Below are 23,406 nucleotides of genomic sequence, written 5' to 3' on the forward strand. Positions count from 1 at the left end.
TTCTCGGGAAGAACTAAATTTGCAGTGCCCGTCCCCGCGGAGCGCTGCCAGCGCGGTGGGATGCCTGCCCCCGTTCCGGAGCGCTGCCAGCGGCCGGTTCAGGGCTGGGAGAGCGGGGAGCCCGGCTGAGCGAGGAAACACACTCCCTTTACCTGGGAGAGGGAGGCAGGGAGCGAGGCGAGGGCTTTGTCGAGCTGGTTGCCACTACCAGCCGCCCACAACTGCCTTTGGTTTTTGTTACAACTTCAGTACCTGTGTGTTTGCGGAGGATACGCGCGGCTCCGGTACCGGGGCTCCCCTGAAGATGGCAGTCGCTTCTTGCGCAATGCTGGCGCCGGGGTTCGCTTCCAAGACAACCCCCGGTAAAGCAAGTGCCTGCTGAAAATCTTGCCGACTGTGATTTAAGGAAGCCCCTGTCTGCTCCCTTTGGGTTCTCGGGGTCCTGGGGGAACAAGCTGAGAACAGCAACGACAGGCTGTACTGCTTCGTGACAGTGTTTCCGTCCCTGAAATGACTACCGAAGGCGTCTCCTTCCAGGGTGGCTGCTTTTTATTGACATACATTTGTCATAGTGTGGTTTTTTAAGATATCTCTGAGCAGAAATGCATGGAGGGCAATACTGCTGAAGATGTCACTTGGGAAGAAGCAGGCTGCCATCCTGTTGTGTTGTGTGAACAAGACTAGATACTGGCAGGGAATACAGGCGAGATCAACCTAGAGTAGCTGCTTGTTTCCTTAAAAAAATGAATCTCAGGGAACTCTGCAATTGTAATGAAAAGAATTATGGGGATTTTCTGAATGGTATTACCTGTCTCATAAAGTGAGATGCATGTCAGGAAAAAATCACAGGTCTCCTAATCCTGTTTTCATTATGTTACTCTATATTAGTTTTTCCCTTGGATAGAATTATTACAAAATATGCATAGGAATTAGAGGAGCCTAGGCAGGATGTCCCTTCTTCATACAGTAATATCTTAATCAATCAGGTGCTGCGCTTTATTGCAGTCAAAATATTGTGACGTTCTTCATAGCAATTTTGGGTTCTAGACTAGGTAGTTATCATAAAAATATTCAGGAGAAAAATTACCCTGTTTGTTCTGGAATGAGTATAAGTTTCTTAAAAATTGTGTTTTTACTGCTTGATATTCCAGGGACATAAAAAATCAGGGTCATGTTGCCAGCTTGCTGTGTTGCTTTGAATGCTTTTAGGCAATTAATAAATGGATGGTTGTGGAATGCTAAGTCGGGCGAACATATATGTCTGGAGTACAGTTGGGTCATTATTACTGCGTGCTTAATAGTGACAAGTAAATAAGTTAGTGTCCACAAGGAGTGCTAGATTGACTGCACCCAAACGGAATGGATGAGTGCCTGGAATAGCCATTAAATACCTAATGGCAGCACAAACTTTCTCCCTCGGTTCAGGCATTACCTTTTTCCTTCGGTGCACTTACGGTAAGCAGGAAGGTAGCTGGCTCATCATGCCCACTTGATTCTCAGCCTATTTTCTGAAACTGCCAATAAATAGATATGCCTGAAGGGCCTGGATCCTTATCATTGCATAATCAGAGACCAGGGAGTAGCTCTCCCTCTCAGGGCTTCACAGGTGGTGCTTGTGACATTGTTGGCTCTTGAAAGAGAAAATGTAGAGCCTTGAACACATGGGATTTTTTAATAGCTTGAGAAATAATTGCAGTATATTTATAATGCTTAGGAAATGTATGGCAGTGATTTACTAAGTCATGTATTCTCCCTTGTGTCTCTCCAAAATCCCTCATTGTTGCAGTCTGATCCTTGTATTACAATTTTCCGTAATGCTTTAACTAAGTCCTTGTGAAAAACAATAATGAAAATAAACAGACTAGATTGTTTTTTAATTTTTTATTATGCATTCAGGTTCATTCTGTCAGGATTGAACTGAATACTTTGTCTGGCTTGACAGTTCTGGTTTCTATAAGGAAGCATCATAATGCCTTTACTTTCTGACCAGCCATCTGAAGAACTGCAGTGTGCCTTCTAAGGTCAACTGTTGTTTGTCACCACTTGAACTCATTAACCTTTGAGGACGTGAGCAGCAGCTCTAGTGTTTTTCAAAGCATTTAAATTGAATTAAGCACTTAAGTACAATGTTTAGTTTATGACTCAGTCGAGATTGTGTGAATTACATCTTTGTTATGAAATATGACCACAGGTTACATCACATACAAAAATGCAGAGGCTTCTGTCCTGGGTATTTTTTGATCTTTAAATGTGCTCAGAGTGTGATCCTGATCCAGTCTATTTTTCTACTTCATGGGCATGTGTTTATCTATTTGGGCATTCCTATGCAGACTCAGCCAATAAAACGAAGCTCAAATGTAGGCATTTGCAGAACTCTGGTCTAAGTGACTTTACTTCGTGCTGTTCATTTCGATGAGAGTGGGAGTCTCTCTCTAGATGAGACTCTTGGGTAAAATTTCATAATTGTGTTATTTTAGAAACTCAAAAATTTATAAAGTGATCTCTAAAGAGTCTCATCCAAACCCCATTGAAATTAATGGCAGTAAATGCACCAATTCCAGCAGCCCTTGGACCAAGTCCTAGAAGTTAAGGGTGCTTGATAGCTTATGGCTTCAGATCAACAATCATGATACAATATTTCTTTTCTTTTTTTCCATCCCTGTGACTATAGCTTTAGTTGGTTGAAAAAGAAAAGAAATATTTTGCAAAATAATGAAAGAAAAACCTCTACAAAGACTAGATACAGCTCAAGATGCACATAAATGAGGAAAGATGATTTCAACTTAAGCACCCTGACACACATCTGTTAGAGGAAAAAAGCATAATAACCGTAAAAAAAAAAGGAATTAATCATTCTAGTGGACCCTATTATAAATGTTAAAAGTATTTGATTTGCATCAGGCAGAAACTGACCATATAGTAACTGGAGGAAGAGGCATTGTGGAAGAAGGCAAGGGAAGTTAATGGAAGTTGGATATCTGTCCTTCTACATCTGGACATCTTCCCTCAGATATGCATTGGATTTTCTGATTTCTTGTAGGAGCAGTGCTGCAAGTGGTGCACAGACAGTATGAGTTTGTTTTGAATCTAAACATGCATAGTCAAGAAAGCACTTGTTTCTGAAAATCAAAGTGAGTTTTGACATGCTAAAAAAAAAATTTCCTGAAGTAAGTGGGTATATTACCACAAAGAGGAAAGAATATTTGTACTGGGGAGATGAGATTATTTAATTTTCTCTAACTACAACAAACACCTTGTGGTAAGCATGATATAATCTCATTTTTGTGAAATAATACATTCTAATACCTTTAAATAGTGAGTTGGCATAGAGGGATGAACTGCGGAAAATGCACAGGACTCCACAAAATCTGAAGAAAAATGTGAGCTTATTGATGTTTGAGGCATATTTGCCTTTTTCTATTCTGTAACTAAGTAGAAAGTGCCTTTCCTAATTAATCTGACAAGAAATTACAGTCTAGGTGTAGTATGTGTAGACTTTATCTAGTTTCCTTTTTCTTTTTTACTAAAAAAGTGCATGTTTTCAGTAAAACTCTCAAAGCTTAACAAAGACCATGCACCCATCTGAGTCATTCTTATCAGCTGTTCTGAGTTTTAAAGGACCCTGAGCCCCCAAATAAAGATGCCCCTTCCAGAAAGTCCTATCATGAGTGGTGTCAACAAAACCCACTCACGTTTTGTTCCTGCAAGTGGAAGTAAGAAAACTGTTCACTTTTGCTGAGTATGGGGAACACATTCCAGAAACAGGAGAGCAGGTTTGTGTCAGTGGTACAGAATAAGGTGTGTGTGCACTGGAGCTCCACAAGGTGGTTCTCAGAGAGGGACAAACAGCTACTGGTTGCTGTATGAAGAATTCCACCATTACTGTAACAGGGCTGAGCAGGGGCACCTCTACCCCCTAAAGAAGTGCATGTGATGTGTTGGTTAGGCCCTCTATCTTAGGAGGCATTGATCCATGTCCCTCCATGGATTTGCAAGAGGAAGCATGATGTACCAAAGTCACGTGGGGTTTCTGGGGTGAGCCCTGTCATGCTTGTGAGTGCTCTGAGCACTAAATTGTCTGGAGCCTTATTTTGATTTCTGGAGTGCTCAGAGTGGCACAGGTGAGGCTGTGTTGTGGTCATCTAAGGGTAACAGCTGAATACACAGGAGAAGTCAGGGTCTGAAAGAGGGTAAGTTAACAGCAGACAGAGCTGGCAGACATTTGTTTTTGTGTCGTCAGGTGAGCATGTGTCTGGCATATGTTGAGGCAGTTGGGTAATTTCTTACCTTTAAATATTACTGAGTACTTGTGCTGTCTGATATTTGCAGAGAGGGAGGCATTAAAATGCGCCGCGCTGCGTGTATGGTGCCAGTCACTGTCTGCTCTGCTGGTGACACTCTGCTTGGAAGGGACATCTTTAAATAGTCACTGTCCCCTCTGACTTCCGAGTAACATGACTCCAATATAGCCTCCTTTTGCTTTAGAGTTTTGTAAACTTGGAGGGAAGAATCTGAAAGTTAAGTGTTTATGTTAATTCCATGCTGGCTTCTCCGCTGATGTTAAGGTGTGGGTGGGGAGAGGAGAGAAATCATGTATTCACTGCACCCACTCCTCTGGGTGCGGATCCCAGACCTGCAGAGTGTATATCCTCTAAATATCTCTGCAAAGAGATTAAAACCAGTTTTTGGCATATGTCTTGCAATCTCTTGTATAACTTATCCTATGCATACTGCAAAACACACTCTCATGGAATCTTTACATTCAAATGCCAAATGTGCTCCATCAGCACGGAAAAACTATTTTTTGGACTAAATCTAGGAAATAGTATTTATTTGCATTTGGAGAAGGAGTAGAAAGGCCCTGTCCTCTTACATCAGCCAGAGTTAATTACTCAAGTTTGTGGAAAAGACGGGATGTAACATCCTGGTGATAACTGTGAAGAAAATATTTGTAAGAGGAAAATGGAGAGGAAGGAGCTAGATGAGGGAGATTTAATGATAGCATTCACAAAGAAAGTTGTTGATATGCTATTTATATTGTTTTAATTTAATACAAGTTACTATTTAGAATGACATCATAAATAGCATGCATTGCATGTCAAGGCTGCAAAACACCACCTTGCATTAATAATCTGAATATGATGATACATGCACATATCAAGCTTTGTTCTCTGCTTTCAATTTCATTGCTTTGTGGACATTTTCATGGCATAAGGCAGAAGAATAATGCCTTTGAGCAAACTGTAGAATCTGGGAACCAAACAAAACTCAAGTGGATACCATTGCTGTGATAGGAAAGGAGATACTTTTCCTTAGAAGGGTTGAACCACTGTATGCAGAGGTCTGGCTCAAGGAATCAAGTGGTGAAAGTTAACAGAGGAAAATCCCCCATGATTCCTTTTGACTTGGATAATTTTTGGAACAGCTGGGGTTAGCAGAGATGTGTACTGAGATCAGTGAGCACAGCTATGACTCAGTCTTGTGGAGATGTCTTTTAATACACAGCAGCCCCATATATCCCAGGAAGCCTATTTCAGACTGTGGGATTCCAAACTGACATGATGCAGTGCACATACATCACATATTTTCAAATTTATTTTTGTACTAAGAATCTTGGAACTAAATCAGTGACAGAGCCTCTAACTTTTCAGCAGCCAGATGCACTCTGATTTGTGGGTCTAGGTGAGCTAGAAATGAGATTTGCAGTACCTTTGTGGTTCTTGGGCTGCAACGTTAATGGCCCAGTAGCCTGACTCCTGAAGCAAGCTCCTTCAGCTACACCATTGCTATGACTTAAAGAAGGTGGTGCCCCTGAGAACAGGTGGAATATGTTTTCAGTCACCCTATGTCTTCCCTTGCCATGCCACTGACACTTAGGGGATGCCTTCTTTGCTAAGCAGGGATTTCTCTACTTGCAAAGGCTTTTGCTGTGGGTAAGAGCTGCTGGATTTGGGGACTGCTTGATACTGCCTGCTGAGTGGAAATGGGGCATACTGACTGGCAAACACTTTTTTAAATTTCATTTTTTCCCCTTGTGATGGAATAGCCATGTAATCTCATTGCTAAGTCAGTGATTAATGATCAATTTCTGTGCCATTAATTTTTCATTATCATCTGCCTTTATTTCTGACAATTTTATCCATAGTATTTTTCAAACGAGTTTTCTCAAAGGTGAAGAGGAAAGCTAACAAATTAAAGAGAAATATCCGCCTTCTGCCTAGAAACTATACTCACAAAGAATGAAAAATATGGGGGCTAATTCAGCAGGGATGTCCAAATTGTTGTTACTGAGGCTTCTGAGAGACGAAGGCCCAGATAATGGACTAATTGCTTTAAAGTGAACATCAGGACTTTGAGTGATAGGATTAGAAAACTTAGGTTTCCTACTATGGCCATGGTACTTTCCTTAAATAATTAATGAGTTCTAAGATCAGAGGACCATTAGGATTATCCACGTTTTACAATACAGACCATGTATTTCAGCTGAGGATTTCTGCCCACTCTGCTGCAAACTAGAATATGTACTTCAGAAAACCTTTCTGTCTTGTCTTAAGGATCCCCCAAAATCATTGTCCCTGGACAACTTTCTGTGTGATTTGTTTGTTATTTTCAACTTAATCTTTGCTGGCCCTGAAGCCATGAGAGGAGCAGCTCCAATTTTTTTTCACATACATCTCCCTCCCTGCAATACCTCATCAGCTACAGACTCAGGACATCACCAGTAAAAGAGGGGGATCAAGGCTTTCAGACTTTTATGGCTGTCTAGGGGATCCTTCCCTTTTATGAAGGACTCTGGTGGATTTGATCTTGATGGAATCAGAAAACTTCTTTGCTTTGTGAGACATAAAGTCACAGACTTTATGTGGAAACCTTATATGCTTGCTTCTTTGCAGGCTGGGTCTGCCAGGTTCATGTGCTCTGTCACTGAGTAGATGGCTCTGCAGAACATTTTTTGAATCCTTGGCTGAACTGATTTTCTTCTTCTTTACCCCCACCTTTTTTGTAAGACCCTTTTTGCCACAATCCCCATCAGAGGAACTTATCATGTCTGATTAAGTTATTTCCATAATCTATTTTATTTTATTTATCAAATAACCACCACCACGTATCTCTAAAAGAATCTATTTGTTGAATCTTTTATATCCTTAAAGCAGTTATGTATTCTAATTTACCATTTACCTAGGGTAGGTCTCAGCTTCTGCTGCAGCTTCGTTGAACTACAGAATTATGTGAAGATTCATACACACAATAGGTGTCTAAGTAACCATTTTACATCCAAAACCTCCAGGGAGAAGTAGTAAGAGGCCCCTTTTGGGATGCTAATTAACTTCCTTTCCACTGTTTACTGCTCCTGTTTTCACAGGGATTTAAGTGTTTTTCTAGCAAAGAATAAATCTCTTTCTTTAATATCTTTAACCCTATATGAAGGGACAATTTTTGACAGACTAACACTTAGTGCAGTATAAAATATGACATGTAAAATTTTTCAAGCATTGTCATTCAGATGTGCACTCATGTTTATCTTACCAGCACCATGTAGGTATATTTTGGTATACACATATGGTATAAAAATATTAAGTTCTGTGTTTTTGTGGGGTCTTCCATATAAAGTTCTGTAGAAGCACCTTGGGTTTTGCTTTCTGTTTTCTCCTGTGAATTTGGCAAGACTGAAGTATTAATAATTTACAGAAGGTTGATCAAGAGAGAAAGCCAAATTCCTCTCTTTTTTTTCCCATCTACTTTTTCTAAAAATTATAAGCAGAACAAAAGCCCATGTTGTGGGTGAAAATATAATCTGGAGAGATGTGCTAGTGGCAGCAAGACTTTGTGCGATGCAGCAAAATAAAGTTCCAATAGCTGCCTGTGTATAAAGTGATACAAAAAGTTTTGCATTTTAAACTTAGCCAAGCTCCCCTCTGCTCCTCTTTTTTTTTTTTTTGCCGAGAAGCATGCTAATAGTATCAGCTCCACATCACTTTTTTCTTTGTTTTCTTTTTTTTTTTTTTAAGGTTTCTAGTTAGGTCCCTGAACTAAAGATTTGCTTTCCAAAAAGCACGAAGTGATTTGCATTTTCTGTCAACAACAGTGGGAATTGCTGAATGCTCAGCACTTTAGAAAGCCAGCCCACCTATGAAAATGCAGTGCTTCTATGAGGAGGAGACCTAGAATTGCCACTTTTAATTAAGAGCAAAGGCACTCATTGTTACTTGCTTTACAGTTTCAAATTGCCTGGTGGAATAAAATGCTGATTTCATTCAGCCTTTGGGATAGAAATCCTTTCAGGATCAATGGCAGTATTAAATATCTTTTTAAATTAGATTATCGCATCTCAAGGATCTTGTAGTTGAGAAATAAGCAAGGTACAGTATTTTTAAAAAACAATCAATCAAAAAATAGTCATTTTTACAACTAACGCGTATTTGAAAATGATGTGTTTGACCTTGGCAAAAATAACAGCTTGTATAAAATAAACAAAGGGAGTGACATGGTGGGAGTACTATGTCCCTAGGGCCTTATTACTCAAGGCAGGTCTGTATGGCTGGCATGATTATGTCACTGGTGGGTATCAGGAGGTGTTATCTCAATGTCAGCAGAAGCCTTTACTGTAGTTACAGCAGCAAACATCTTTTTTTTCTAACAAAGGTTATTTAGTTAAAATGAGATAGTTTACCGAAGGGCAGAAAGTGTGTTTTCCTTAACTGCTCAAAAGTTTGGTATTATTAGAAATCATTTTTCCATCCACAATAGAGCAGGTTACAGATTAAGCCACCTCTGAGTGTTAAACTAGATAGAAAGAATTGCTGGTTTTGGTTTTTTTTCCTTCAGCGTTTTATGCGTTCTTGTGTCTTCTCAGTCTTTTGCAGTTTGTCATCTTTATTCTCAAAGTGCTGCCACTAGAATTTCATCTATTACTTCAGGAATAATCTCACCATTGCTGTAAATACTAGTAATTTTATCTCTTTTCTTCAAGCCTTCTGTTCAGAATGGAGGAAATTAATTTGATCTTTGTGTTGCACTGCTGGGAAAAAGGGAAAGGAGGCAGAGAGATTTTCAGCCTACACACAGGGAGTGAGACACTAGGGTTTGAGGCAAAACAAAATTTTCATTTCAAATGAAAATTTTAATTTCAAGATGATCTTGAAGGTCTCCCAATGTAGTCATTCTGTGAATACTGTGACGTAGATAGCCTGCACATTTGGATGGTGCTATGGGAGGTAAATAATTGTATCTGGATAGCAGTTACTTAAAAAGCTGGGGCGTGTTACAGCAGATAGTAGTATCTTGATAGTGAAGCTGCTCTTGGCAGTAGGTAGGGGCTTGGTCTCAATGTCAGAACAGGAGTTTCCTTCCACAAGAAATGTATTGGTTTCCAATACATTACCAAGGTTTCTTAGGATATGTGAGTGCTTCTGTACTCTAATTACACTGAGCGATTAAGCAACAAGAGCAGAGACACGTGGGACAAGAAGGGGTGAATGATAACCTGCTTTGAAAAAAACTAACATGTGAGGCTGGGATTAGAACATCCTATAAATGTTAATGGGTGTTACTCAAGGGGGAGGAATCTGTGTGTGGGAGGCATGAGGTGACATATAGCTTAAATATATAGCCAGTCTTTAACACAGTTAATACAGTCTATAATCAAGCTTTTACATGAACTAATAACTGTGTAAGTGATTTACAGTTCAGAAATACTTATCAGGGGATTGAGAACTGAATTCTAAACACTGTGAAATTTGAGGCTAATGTGGCAAGGAGGACAACACTGAAAAGATTCCTCCTTTTGCCTTTGGAAAGTATTGGCTGTGGATGACATATTTATGCCAGGTGTTTGGGGTTTTTTCTATTTTTAAGTTCTCAGGGATTGTGCTTCTACGAGGGAGCACAATTTCCTCCTACAGTTTCCGTCTCTGAATATTACTCAGTTTGTGTGGAACTCACAAAGGAGATGCCAACAGTGAGTCATCTGGTCACCAGCTCTGTCCTAAGGTTTTCAGCTAAATCTTGCAAAAGGTACTTTAGTGTACTGAACAGCAGTGATTGACCTTAGGTAAAACTCCCCAAAACAGTGTGGAAGGCAGTGTTTAAAGTCAAACACTTTCTGACACTGAAATCAAGTTTCAAAATCAGGGCTATTTCAAATGCTTCACATCTGAGAAGTGGATGTAAGATGCTGTGAGTTGATGTATCATCTTAAAATCTCCCCATTGTTACATTTTAGTAGTAAATTTTGAGGGTGTTGGGCAAACTCACTTGAAAGACTCTGTCTTCAAATGTGAAACGGAGGCTTAGTTATCTGCTTTTGTAGGTAATAAGCCTCAGGAGATGCTATTCTGAAAATGAAGATTATACCTGTATGATCAGTCATGAGCATGGCAAATATAGCTATTTTATTCATAAAAATAAAAATAGAGGGGCTTGTTTTGATGCAAGCTTTACAGGATTAGTTAGCAATAAAAATACTATATAAGAAACAATTGTCTAGTTAGATAGTTAAATGTTTCTGTCAGGAAGAAGATTTTCAGGACACAAGTGACAGGAGGCTGCTGTAATTCATAGCCTTGTTTGCTCTTTTGCCAGGCATGGGTTAAATGCAGCAATGCTGAGGGCAGCCAGCAGTAGCACCAGAAGAGAAAAAGACTGGTCTAGGTTGAAGCTGCTCATGGATCTATAGAATAAGGTGATGCTCCCTTAAATGTGTGTCCATCCATATGGTGCTGAAACTTATCTCATAGCCTCTGATTCACCATTGCCCTCTTATGAATTTAAAGGCACTGGCTGAGCAACAGGGGTTCAGTGAGGTGTGGTGGCAGATTTGTGCCTTTTTAAATGCTAAAGAGGGTATTGGATAGTCAAACCCACATTTTTTGTTACCTACCTATGAGCCAAAACTATGACTCAATGGAGGCCCGTGTCCTCACTTAGCTAGTGAGAAGATTTGGGGATAGAAAGAGCAGTTCAGAGCCCTTTATCTGCTGAGGTTTGGCAGCATGGATGCCTGCTTTCTTCTCCTTTTCATTAGTGTAGTCAGTGCTGAAATAATGCTGGTAAGGAAGCCTGGTCCAAGGACTGTTCACCAACAAAATCCCATTTAAGCCTCTAAGGAAGGTATTAAATGGGATTTAAGCAACGTCTTGGCCTATACTGGCTGTCTGCTCAGGGAAGAGTTTCATCTTAAGTTAAAGAAAATGTTTTAAAATATGTTTTCAGTGATCACATTATAGACTCATAAGGCTTAGGAATGGAAAATACCTATTAAGTCATTGTGTTAAATTGTTGCTATGCAGACTGTGCTATGAGCATGTGCTGCCTACTTCATGTTGTGCCCAAACAATGTGTTAAATTTCTTGGTCTAGGAAATATCCATAATAAATGTTGATCTTACTGCATTTGATCTGGCCATGGCCTTGTACAGGAAGAAAGCCAGTATCTCCTTCCCCACATGAAGGGCTCCACTCAGCCTTGCTGCTTTCTCACTATGGGCAATGGTGATGAAAAAAAGAAAGGCTTTTTGCAAGGTTTTTTCTCCACCCTAAGCAAGGGCATTTCTATTTCACCTTGTGTTTGTGTATAAGAATGCATTGGGCTCTTTTCTTGTCCATCCAGTTGCACAGGTGTGTTGGCAGAAGGGTCACTGTGGACAGTTAGTGATTAATTGAGTGTATCTCCTGCATGGAGCCATTTGCTGGGCCCAAGGTAGACATTTTTTGCTTATTTATACATTGCTATTTTGCTCGTTTTAATTTTATTTATCTATTTACTTCCATGCCCTCATGTCATGTGACGTATATATTGTAATTATAAATTAGAATGTTTATAACTAGAATTTATGTGGAGATTTTCTGTAAAAACTTCTTAGTTGCATGTCAGTTTCAGAATAATTTGTTGACCTGTAACGCCATGTTTTTAAAATTAAAATTAGACAAGCTACCCTTACTTTCTGCAGCAAACTAATGCTTCCTTTTTTTTAACATGTCAGCCATTCACAAAATAAATTGCCAAGCTCTGAACATATAATTTCAAACTTGATTTATACCAAATTAACCTTCTGTTTAGGAGCCCTTCCATTTGTTTTGCTTTCAGATTATTGAGTCAGGAAAACCTTTGAGGTTTTGGGTTTCCATCCCAGCTTGGCACAGGGAATTCTTTTGAAACCTTGAATTTCCACAAGGTGGTGAAGTAATTTGCTTTTCAGCTGCATATATAATGAGACTTGCTGAAAATCAGAGCTTTTTTTTCTACTCGGAGAAGCAAGCATCTCCCAGATTTCCTTCCTCTCCATGCCCCTAGGCTTGGCCTTTGTGTTTCCTTCCCTTGCCTATGACTGCCTATGAATTCCATAGTGCCATTCCATACTGCCTGTGAATTCCAGTAGGTTTGGGGGGGCTTCCTGTGGATAGGGAGAGCTGGCTGCTTGAAAGGAGGAGAGGGGTCAGCCAGGTGGCTGCTGTTCTACGAGGACAGTGGCATCACTGCTGCCGAAGGGGCAGGGAGGATGCTGCTTGTCTCAGGGGTGAGGTGGGCTGCAAGTCCTGGGGAGCAGAGGTTCAGGTTCTTCTCTGGTGTGGTGATCCTGTGTATAATACCTTCTCACCCTGGTGATTTTTGATTAGCAGCAGGGAAGATTTTCTCCAGCGTTACTATTTTCTCTGCATTTCTGCGTGTACGGCATCCGTTCCATTTCGTGGCCTGGCATATTACTTGGGAAACTGCAAATAGTGTGCTGAAATTACTTAGCTAGCTACAACAATATGTGAAATGCCTGTCAAATGCTTTGTGCCTGTAGATGGGAGGAGCGGGCCTGCATGCTGAATTTTCTCACAGCTACCACTGATTTTAAGGAAAGCATGGGGTTTCTGACAAAAAGCAGAACCAGGAAAGGGATGCACAGCTTTGAGCTGATGCAGCTTTTGCACTACAAGTATATAAGATATCGATATGCAAGACTTCATATTCTCTGTTTGACATGTATGAAACCAATAGAAAATGTGTTTGTGCAAGATAAAACAAACTGAAGCAATCTTCTGACCCAATGGCATACAAGTTGCTGTATGCAGCTCAAATATGAATTCGGCATACAACCACTTTGATCAAACCCTAGAATATCTATTTTCAAAGGAATCATATGAATTCTTGTATTGATCTGTCACCTGTGGTTGAATATTTCTCCTACAGAATGTTTAAAATGACACATGTTTAAAATTAGACTTGGCAGAGTAATTTGCCTAGAGATTATTCTTGTGAAGTATTGATTCACAGCACTGCTGTGAGCTGGATTACTGTCCGAAGTGGAAAAGCCAGTCGTAGAGAGGTCTTTATCCTTTAATAACAATTAGCTGCTTTCTTAGAGGGACACAGCAGACTGAAGCAAAGGAAAGCTGCAAAATGTCAGACAACCAGGGCATCTAAGGCCTGGTTCTCTTCAGGGATGTGGAGACTGCTGGGGAAGAGAAAGAAAAAGAAGAAAAGCACCAAAAAAGATGGTTTTCTGGAGCTGGAAACTAGACACGTTGATGCTGTTTGTGTTACTAATAATTAGGTGCTCTGAGGAGCTGAATCGGACTCGCCTCTCTCTTCTTGGGCTTTTACCCAGCAGCTGCCTGATTGACCAGAAAAACCTAACAGCAGATGTGCTGCCTGCGGTCCATTTAGCCTTGAAACATTTATACAAGCATAGATGGATGCTGAAGAACTATGAGCTCCAGGTATCATTCCATGACACGCAGGTAAATGGATGTAGGTGTAGAGTTGTGTAGTGCTTGAATCTCCTCTGTGAGCACGCTTCAGGATGCTTGTGACTGACCCCCTTCCTGGCAAACCCTGCTGGAATGGAGCAAATGTGGCTGTCCAGCAATGTTTGGGCTCTTGGGTGGATGCCTGACTGTGATGTGGATCTTGTAGTGCAATCGTGTCCTACTGGTGCTAGAAGCAGGAATATAGAGTGCATGAATTAGGGGGTTGGTGAGCACCTACAGCTCTTGAGGAGTGTTTGAGGCACCCAGGAAGTGATTCCCAAATCCATGGCTTGCCGAGTCACTCTATTCTTCTGCACTGTCTTCTGCATCTTGCTCTTCCAGCTTTCCATGGTGACAGCTTTATCGATCACTACCCTTCTCTTCCTGCTTCTGCAGGAGCAGGAGAGCAGACTGTGCTGTGCTCTCAGAGCAGGGTGGTGATGTAGAGCTTTGCTTGCCAGTTTAAGGAAAAATTAAAGGCTAATATTAGAGATGAAGGCTCTGAGAAGCTGAGTATATTGAGATGATATCTGTTTTGGCAATAATTTCAAATTTGAGAGAAGCTTCTTCTAGATTTGAGATATCTCTTCATCTTCTGTACAGAAATTAATGCAGTCAGTTTCTAAAACCGGTCTTTTAGTCTGGTCAGAAGAATTGTGACAAAATTAGGAGGAGGAGCTCGCATATCAGGGTGATCTGGGACCATAAACATATTCTTAAGGAGATTGTTACTGATATGAGTTTCTGTTTCCTGTGTCAGAGGCATGTGGTGGGGCAGATTCCCTCAGACTCATACACTTACAGGCTGCTTAATATTTTGAAGTTGCAAAGTACTGTGTCTCAATATGTCTGCTTATCTATAAATCTTAAAACATGGATTGTACTGTTATGATGAAGTTATTAAAATTTGACATTATTACACCAATAACGGTTGTGCTGCATTATATAATGGGAAAAAGGTATTATATGTCTTCTTTTGAAACTCTAGAAAATTAGCCAAGGGAGAAATTAGAGTGTAATTTTAATAGTGTATTTGGTTCATAAGCACTTATGTATAATTTTTGAAGTGCTTAACATATAACAAACATGATCCCATATGCTATAAGATTACTTGAAGATTGCCTCCCAGTTTAGTAATGGAACACAAATGCATCAACTGCATGTTCTCATTAAGAAATCACCTGTCTTGTAAATTACTTTTGATACCATTCACTGTTTTATTTATTTGTCTGTATGTTCCTATTGGAAATATAATTATAGCTATGCAGTCCTGAAAAAAGTGTATTTCTTAGTTTCTCATATAAAAAGAGTAACATTTCAGTTACATTTCAGCTTAAATAAGTGGAAACTGTGGATATGAGTTTAAGTGGACAGCAATTAAAACCTACTTTTATTTGCTCAGAGGTGGATGTTTATTTGCTAATTGTGTTTACCTAGTTTCCAGTTCTAGGAGCAGCGCTAAAATATTTTTCCCCACATAAATATTCAGTGGATTTGAATTGCAGAACCTCAGCTCTGTTGCACTGACCTCTCAATTTGAATTAAAATATTGAAGTAATCTATAATTATATTTTTAAAATAACCCCTGGCAAAAGACATAGATCACTGCCTTTCTCTTCCTGCTTCTGCCTGGGCAGGAAGACATGTCGCGGTGACTTGGAAGAGATTAATAGAATGTGGATCCTTAAAATTTCTGGTTTTTCTTCCTGGTTCTGAGAGTAGAGTACACACTCTTGAGTTTTAAGTACTGATTACAGACACACTGCAGAGGTCCTTGTATTTAATTGTTTGTCAGGGACAGTATGAATGCAAGAGAGCTGATTCTGTTTTTTTAATGCTGTTAGCCTAGACTTGCCTATGTGACCTTATACAACCTTTGGATTAGCTTCCTTTCAATTAGAAAATACGGATACTTGGCTCTTTGGATGCAGGATCTGCCATGAGAGGGACAGATAATTTACTTTTGGGCATCGTTCACTAGGAAGAGAGAAAAGTTACATCTAAAAGTACTTGAGTTGCTTTTGCTGAAATAAACAAATGGAAAGAAATCATGACTTCCAGTATATGCACGGGGCTTGAAAACAGTGTTGTACCTTCATTCATGCGCCAGGGGAGGAGAGCTGTGCTCTGCCATGAGCCCCTGAAGTTTTGAACATTTTCTGCTGCCCAGGAGGGAGCACTGCCCTGCGCAAAGGTAGATGTTTTGTGCCGGGTATTCAGTCTTTGGCTTTGCTACTGTTTTATTTCAACTAATTAAGCTGTCACTACTCCAGAATGTGAATGCTAATCAGGAGGCAAGGGGAGCATTCTTGCAAGAGATGTCTGAATTCTTTGCATTAAATGAAGCGGTTTCAATCAGGACCCTTTGGGAAACTTTATTCGGCAGAGTACTTTATAACCTGGTGGCTTTGGCACTGAGCTGAGAATGGAATGCTCTTTTTGACTGATGTCTCTCAGGTCTCCCATGATTAAATGTGCATTTCCTAATTACTGTGTTGTCAATTCCTTTTAAGTAGGACTCCCTTGAAAACTCATGATGTAGCACTTTGACATTAAAAAAAAAGTTTAAATATTCACTAAGAATGAAAAGCAAGCAAATGAAAACAATCTTGTAGTTCAGTAAATGGCTGCTGATCCATCAAATGGTACATCTATGTCTGTAATGTTTATTTATTTATACCAGCAGGACAGTGTTAACAGGACTGATATCTCTCTATGCCAGCCACCCCAAGCAGTGGCAGCCTGGGGAGGTTTGTTTCCTGCCTCTAACTGAAGGAGGGCTAAACCTGGGCTATGTGGAGAGCTCAAATCCTTGAAATGTTGGACAAAGGATGTGGGAAGGCAGCAAAGCTGCCTTCTGCAGATTTGTGAATCCAGCCATGGAGCAGCTTTTTAGTGCAGTAGGGGAAATAATGCCCTTGAGATTTTCACCCATGGGGGTGGGCAGCCAGGTATAATTGAGCTGTCTGAGTATCACTTTATTCCTGTCTTTCACCGTATGGCTGACATCTGGAGTCTCTCCTTCTATGCTGTCCTCAGGGTGATCAGGCTGGTGGATTCTTACAGGCTTAAGGAAGTCTAAAAATAGTTTTACTGCTACTTAAAGAACAATATGTTGGTTGTTCAAAGTGATTCTTCTATTCTTACCTAGTTTTCCGAGTTGGTAGCCAGTTAAAGGGATGTGAAGCCAGGGCTTTATTAACAATGGTGTTAACAAGAAAGGTTTATGTGCTGTAATTAGGGCATGGTCTGAGCAAACGAATAGACTTTACCACTGGGATTTTCTGAGGAGTGCTGATTTGCACTCAGATTGCTAGTTGACTCTTGACTGAGTCTATTTTAACGAGTATCATTTCTGACAGCAATGCTACAACATATCCCAGTCTGACTTAAAAGCTGGTCGTCTTTTCTTTGTTAGTAAACTGATTCCTTTTAATGGAATGACACAATAACATGATAGCTGTGTGTCAGCTGATTCAAAGATTTGTGTTCTTATTAAATAAATGCAAACCGCCCCCTTTTCTCCCCCCCAAACGCCCTAAAACCCAGCAGTGGAACAGTCACTGAAAGTGACATTGATAGGCAAATTATTTCTAAAGTGAAAATTTCAAGGCATGCTGGTTTACTTTTCTTACCTAAATAAGAAAAAAAAATCTGCTTCAGGCTTAAGATGCAATAAATGGAAGCACTACACTGGTTTTGGGTTGTACATGTATGTTAATCCCCTAAAAGCACAGACATTTTGCAGTGACGTTGGGATACATCGCCAGTGTTATTCTGTAAATAAGACAAAACATCTCCTGGTTTTTGTGTGTTCAGCTCGTTGCATGCGATGTGTAACTCCACCTTGCACATTCCTGCATTCTGGGATGCTTCAGGAAACAGTTTGCCAAGACAGGCATAGGAAACAAAAGCATCCTGTGTTGTAGACTTGAGAGTTTGAAAGCTTCTGTAAATTGGTGACCTAGGAAGTTATTAAAAGACCATGTACTTGGTAAATCAGTTCTTGACATTGATTTTCACATGAATGAGATATTCTATTTTGCCTCTCAGAGAATGCAGTTTCTCAGTACAGTATTTTAGGCATGAAAATTGTGAACAATAAAATACTCGTCAAAATGATAATTTTAGCATTCCTAAATTGTCATATTACTATCCTTGTTATTGGAAGAGTCTAACTGAAAACGGGAAGAAAAGTGTCAGGTTGTCTATATTTTTTCAACCCAAAAAACTCTTAATTATGATTCCTGGCAATATCTCTTTGTTTTCCAAATATTATACTTAAGAAAAAATTTATGATATTCTTCGCTAAATTCCTAATAAAGAGTTGTTTTGAACTGCCATGAAAGGTATCCAGTTTCAGTTTTATTCTAATGTTTCACTTTTCAATGCAGCAGGGGTTCAGAGTTATAGAAAGGGTGCACAGTTGCCTTATGTTAACCCTTTTTAAATGTTATTTGAGCTTCTTCTCACAGAGCGGAAAGACATGTGGCTTTTCTTAACTTTTGGCCCCAAAAGACTCAGCCTTTATTCACTGATGTAATTCTGCCTTCTTACTCTATCTTCTTAGTGTCACCTTTGATTTATTTCAGGCCTTTGAAACTGCTGTGTTTAATGCACCTTCCCCATATGAGTGCGGTACATGCAGACATCTGGTGTGAGAAAAGATTACTTGGGCTTGGCATTTTTGTTTTCCTGTTACTGCTTCTGAGCCATAAGGAATTTGAGCAGAGGAGCTGGTTGATGAATCCAATGAGGGCTGACAGCACAGGAGAGGGATCTGGGGCTGTGAAGCTGTGGATGTAACCAGGCATGTCCAGGGCAGAAAGGGCTCTGGGCTTCATCTGACCTGGGTTTGGAAATGTGGGCTGGGGATATCTCCCTTCAGCTAGTGTGCCAGGGTTCTTGTGCCATCAAGGAGTAGGCGCTTCTATGTGGAAAATTCATCTAACCTATTTTAGGTGACTATTTTTAAGATAAAAAGAATTGTATACTAGAGAAAGCCTGTTTTTTTTTGGTGAAGTATAAAGGGAGCCTCAGCTGACTAGTGTAGATGCACATGTCTCCTATGTGGAGGTCTGTGTTACATCAGCTAGAGACCTCCCTAGGTGTCTGGGGGAATTTTAATGTGAAACCCTGTAGTAACAGTGCATTTCCATCACCTCGGGCTCTCTGGGGGTTTCAGCAGGCGGTCCAGAGAGCTCGCTTCCCACCATCCCCGCTTCATCTTTACTGGTTGCAAAATACTCTTCTTTGGTCTCTCGCACCTGGCCAGAAAAGCTGGAAAAACAGGTCAGCAGTGTCCTGTGGTGTGTGGGTGAGCAGGGTGGTGGCAGCACAGCGGCCAGGAGGGCCCAGCCGGAATCTCTTCTGTGCCAACCCTGTGGACACGCAGGCTGTCCCTCACCCCAGCTGAGGATGGGCTTCTGCTGCCACGTGCTGTGGGGCTGTGCCTGCCGAGGGACTCACCTGTTAAGGCTTTTTCATGGATGAAGTGTTACAGTGCTGGGGAAGCATGTCCTGCTCTCTGGTCTTGCTTTCAGCTCCTGTATAAGGAGAAAATTGTGAGGAGAACTGTTCATGCAGAGCATGGTTTCTTTCTAAATCAATAACACTGGGAAACCACACTACTATCACCACTCCTCAAAAACCAAGGAAGGATAGTTTAGATATTCTTGACATAATTTTTGAAATTGTGTGCTCTTGTATTTTCTTTTCAAAATTAGTTTCAATTTAGATGGCAGTGTTTTTCTCTATATTCCACATTAAATTCAAAATTTTAAAAAATCAAAATTGGAATTACTGTTTTCATAATGCAACATTCCTATCAATGAAAAATTAATTATTTTCATGGCAAAATCCAACATTTGGGATTTTCTGTTCCTAATAGCATGAAAAGCACTTGCAAAACTTCACAAATCACTTGATCCTGTTCTGCACCTCCCTGCACATATCTCCTCATGGATGTTCTCCTTCTGTGAAATTCTACACATACGTGTTTTCTGATCTTTATTGTGAAAGTTTCATAAAATGCCTCCTTTTCAATTTGAAAATAAAAAGGGAGATCAATCAGAATAATCAGATTCTAGAAAAGTTAGTGCATTTAAGTATGCTTTGTTTAGGTCAGCTTCAAGGTTTTCTGCTTTGTGTATCATGTTTGAATGGATCCAAGTCTCTGGTGAATAGTGTTGCTTTTGGAGCAATTTGCTTGATCTTGATTTGTCACTTGTGCAGTCGCTAAAGAAATACCACCAGTGACATCTCCACTCTGCTGTCATTCTCAGACACATCTTGCAATTTCCTTAGCTCTCACTGTAAAGCAGTGATAAAGCAATGTGAGGGGCCTTGTGAAGGCAGAGAATTAAAAGACCCAAGAAAGGCTGTTTTTAAGTTCTGGATCATTTGTAGCTTGGCTAAAGTGTGGTAGCCTCACAGTCTGCTTCAAGAATGGTGACCTGCTGGACAACTAGCACAGGAGAAGTAAACCAGGGTCTGTTTCAAAGTAGGAGGTGGTAAGACCACTTGATTGATTTGAGTAGTTCCACTGAAGGATTAGACATTTTGGCTTCGCAATCACAATTAAACTTCCTTAAATTAATTTTTTTTACATAGGCAATCTTTAAAACTCAAAATGTCTTTTACTTTCATCTATTCAGGGCTCTGATACCAGCTGATGCCATACCACTAGAAACATTTTCTTGTTTGATGGAGATGCACAGTAAATATTTTATACATAGAGAAGTAATCTGGATTTTTTTTTAAGGAATTTAGCACTGTTTTCTGATGGTGTTCATATCTAATTCTGTTATTTTCCTTACCTTCTATGTCCGTCAGAGTCAAAGAAGTCAGTCCTACTGCCCATTTCCTCCATTTGTGGCTGTTACCCTCGTTTCCCACTGCTGGGCTCTTTTTGCTCTCAGTTAGCATATGCTCTGTCTTGGCTGACATCACTGCTGCTCCAGAGCTCCTCTCTCCTGCCATGACCACTGACTCCGGGTGCTCTGTGATTTCTCATCTGCCCACAGTGAGGAGCGAGGCAGGGATCCAAGAGAAAGGAGTCATCAGCAGGGGGCCGATGAAATGTTGTGAAGAGGAAGTAGGCGTTTCACAGGGTTTTAAAACAAGAAGGATCAGGAAAAATGTCACCCTGATGTCTTATGAGCAACTTCCAAGCACAGGAACCCTTTAGGAGTGCATGGCTTAGTACCAGCTAAACCACCAGAAGTTTAGAGACACAAATGCAATCAGAGTGCTGTATTTGAAGAAGTGGGGCTTGAAGCTGTAGTGAGGAATGTTGACTCCAGAGGTATTTAGCAACAGGAAGAAGATAGAAATGAATTTCTATTCACATTTTTGTTAGGAATTTGTGTCTTGTTGCTGAGTGGATCCAGTATTGCTACCAAGTACTTTACCAAGTGTATTTAATAGATTTGAGGCTGGAATGGAAAATTTTCTGAAAACTATGTTAAATGCATAATTTAAAGAAAACCATGAGGTTTTTCTGATTATTTTCTCAGTTTTATGATTAAATTATCTTCCAATAAATGTTTATTTTTATTATGAAGGCAGGGACATTGAATTGCATTTACCATTTTGTTCCAAATGATGTCCTTATTCTGAAAAAGAAAACTAATAGAAACAAGAATTTCTTGATACATAAGAAAACTCACATGAAGATCTGACAGGCAGATGGAATTGATTTATAACATTTCTGTGATATGTATTAAATTATTTAAACCTTATTGATCGAAGCAATAATATAGGTGCTTGTATAACAATGGGGAAAATACTCTTGATCCAACTCTCATTTACGCAAAGGACATTTTTACTGAAACTGACAAGGTAAAGGTGCCTTAAAAAGATCTGATTTTTAAGTCTGCTTGGACAAAAACCACAGCCACGGCCAAAGTAATTGACTTCAGTGTAAGCTTCTCTCCCCAAAACCTGAAAGCCAGTATAAATAAAGACATATAACTTGTGGGGTGGGTAGAAATGCAGTGGGAAGATATAAAAGTCAAGAGAGTTGTTTCTCTTAACTTTGATGTGCTGGTAGCTGCAAAGTGATGCTATAATACAGACATGCTTTAGAGCCAGGTGACATGCCAGGTTTTATCCCTGGGACTAAGATCTAGTTATTAAGAGGTCATGCAAAGAACTTTCTATGTGGTAAATCACGGGAGGAACTGGTAGAAATACCAGAAAGCCTCTCCTTTGTAACCTACAAAGAGCAGAGAAAACTAGATGACTGAAATGCAAGTAAAATGCTTGCCTTGAAATGGATCATTGCGTGTAGATATTGGTACATCAGCAATGGTTTTAAACTTGGTAGTGATCATCATGGTTGCAGAAGTCTTGGGAGATGCCTGTAACAATAACTTCTTCTTGCCTAGTTCTTGTTGTTACTCTTGGCTGTCCTAATGGGGTCAAAAACCTAGCAGTAGATTAATTTACAAAATATGGTAATCTTGACTTCATTAGCCTTACATGGACCAGTTACTCCATCCATCAAGAGATTCCTGGAGCAGGTTCACCAGTCTCCCTCAAAATTGTAATTTATCTTTTTGAAAGATGTGCAGTTTTTATTCAGAGTCATCCAAGGGTGAAGACAATTTACTGCATTTTTTTGCAAAGCTGTACCAATAGGCAATTTCACTTGTTGTTTCTGGTTAAACCTTGCTGATTTTGTATTTCAGTTGTAATATATAATGGTCTCTGTTAGATTTAAGATCACAGTGTGATCTCTGTATATTGATTGTGGGTCATGTTCATCTCACCACTTTCTATTGGCTGTAATAAACAGAGGAAGTGCTTTTATTTTCTTGCTGCAAGGCAGAATTTTCAGGAGTTACACCACTCATCCCATTAGCTTTCTGGAGAGAGAACAGAGGAGTATAACCATTCTCCATTTCCCTACTTGACTCCAACTTTAACCTCACATTGTAGAAGCATGGTTCCTGTAGCAATTGACTCTGCTGTTCCTACTGAACTTGTGGAGGTCCAAAGAACAAGTGGGTTACATATCTGGTACAGGAAGAGCCCTATTTATGTAAAAATTGCATACAAAGGTAAAAGTGTCTGTAGACATTTTGCTGTGTCCTTGAGTTGTCAGCAAACAGTTACTCCTCTGTCCTCACATAATGCTGAGAAATGGGCTGTATCTATAATAAAAAATGTACCCATAAAATATAAGGAGTTTAGACTACAATTGTCTCAATATTGAAGAATGAATATTCTTGATAGACAAAACCACAGTATGACCTTTTCTGATTATAAGTTTGAAACCCATCCCCTTGATGACAGAAACTCATCATGAGAAAGTGAGAATATTTTAAGATTTTACAGTGTTTCACATATCTTTGCAAGAGTGTTAATCTTTATTTACAGAACACTGTTTGTATAAATACACATTTTTCTCAGTAGAAACAATACGACAGGTGTTTCGTTCTTTGACTTCGTTTACCTTGAAATCTTGCATGTGTAAATACATGTAGCTATGTAACACTAAAGGAGAAGGTGTGGGAATGTGGCTAGCTATGAATACAAAATCCAAATGACTATTTGCTTGCTTTGTGTTTCAGCTGTCCTGTATGAGAGCTCTTTTGATTTGTAGACATTTGTTTCAATCTCTGCAAGAAAACTGCTAATAAAATTAGGTGTTGTGATATTTCTA

General features: G+C 39.8%; 1 protein-coding gene across 1 annotated transcript in view; it reads left to right on the forward strand.

Annotated features, from left to right (window-relative positions):
* The window catches only part of GABBR2 (gamma-aminobutyric acid type B receptor subunit 2), a 462,692-nt gene that overhangs the window by 7,243 nt on the left and 432,043 nt on the right, over positions 1-23,406 (forward strand). Inside the window, 2 exon segments of the mRNA XM_031055642.1 lie at positions 269-362; positions 13,541-13,727. Of these exon segments, the coding sequence (XP_030911502.1) occupies positions 269-362; positions 13,541-13,727 (281 nt within the window).

Source organism: Geospiza fortis, unplaced genomic scaffold (assembly GCF_000277835.1).
Source record: "Geospiza fortis unplaced genomic scaffold, GeoFor_1.0 scaffold206, whole genome shotgun sequence".
NCBI classification, from domain to species: Eukaryota; Metazoa; Chordata; class Aves; order Passeriformes; family Thraupidae; genus Geospiza; species Geospiza fortis.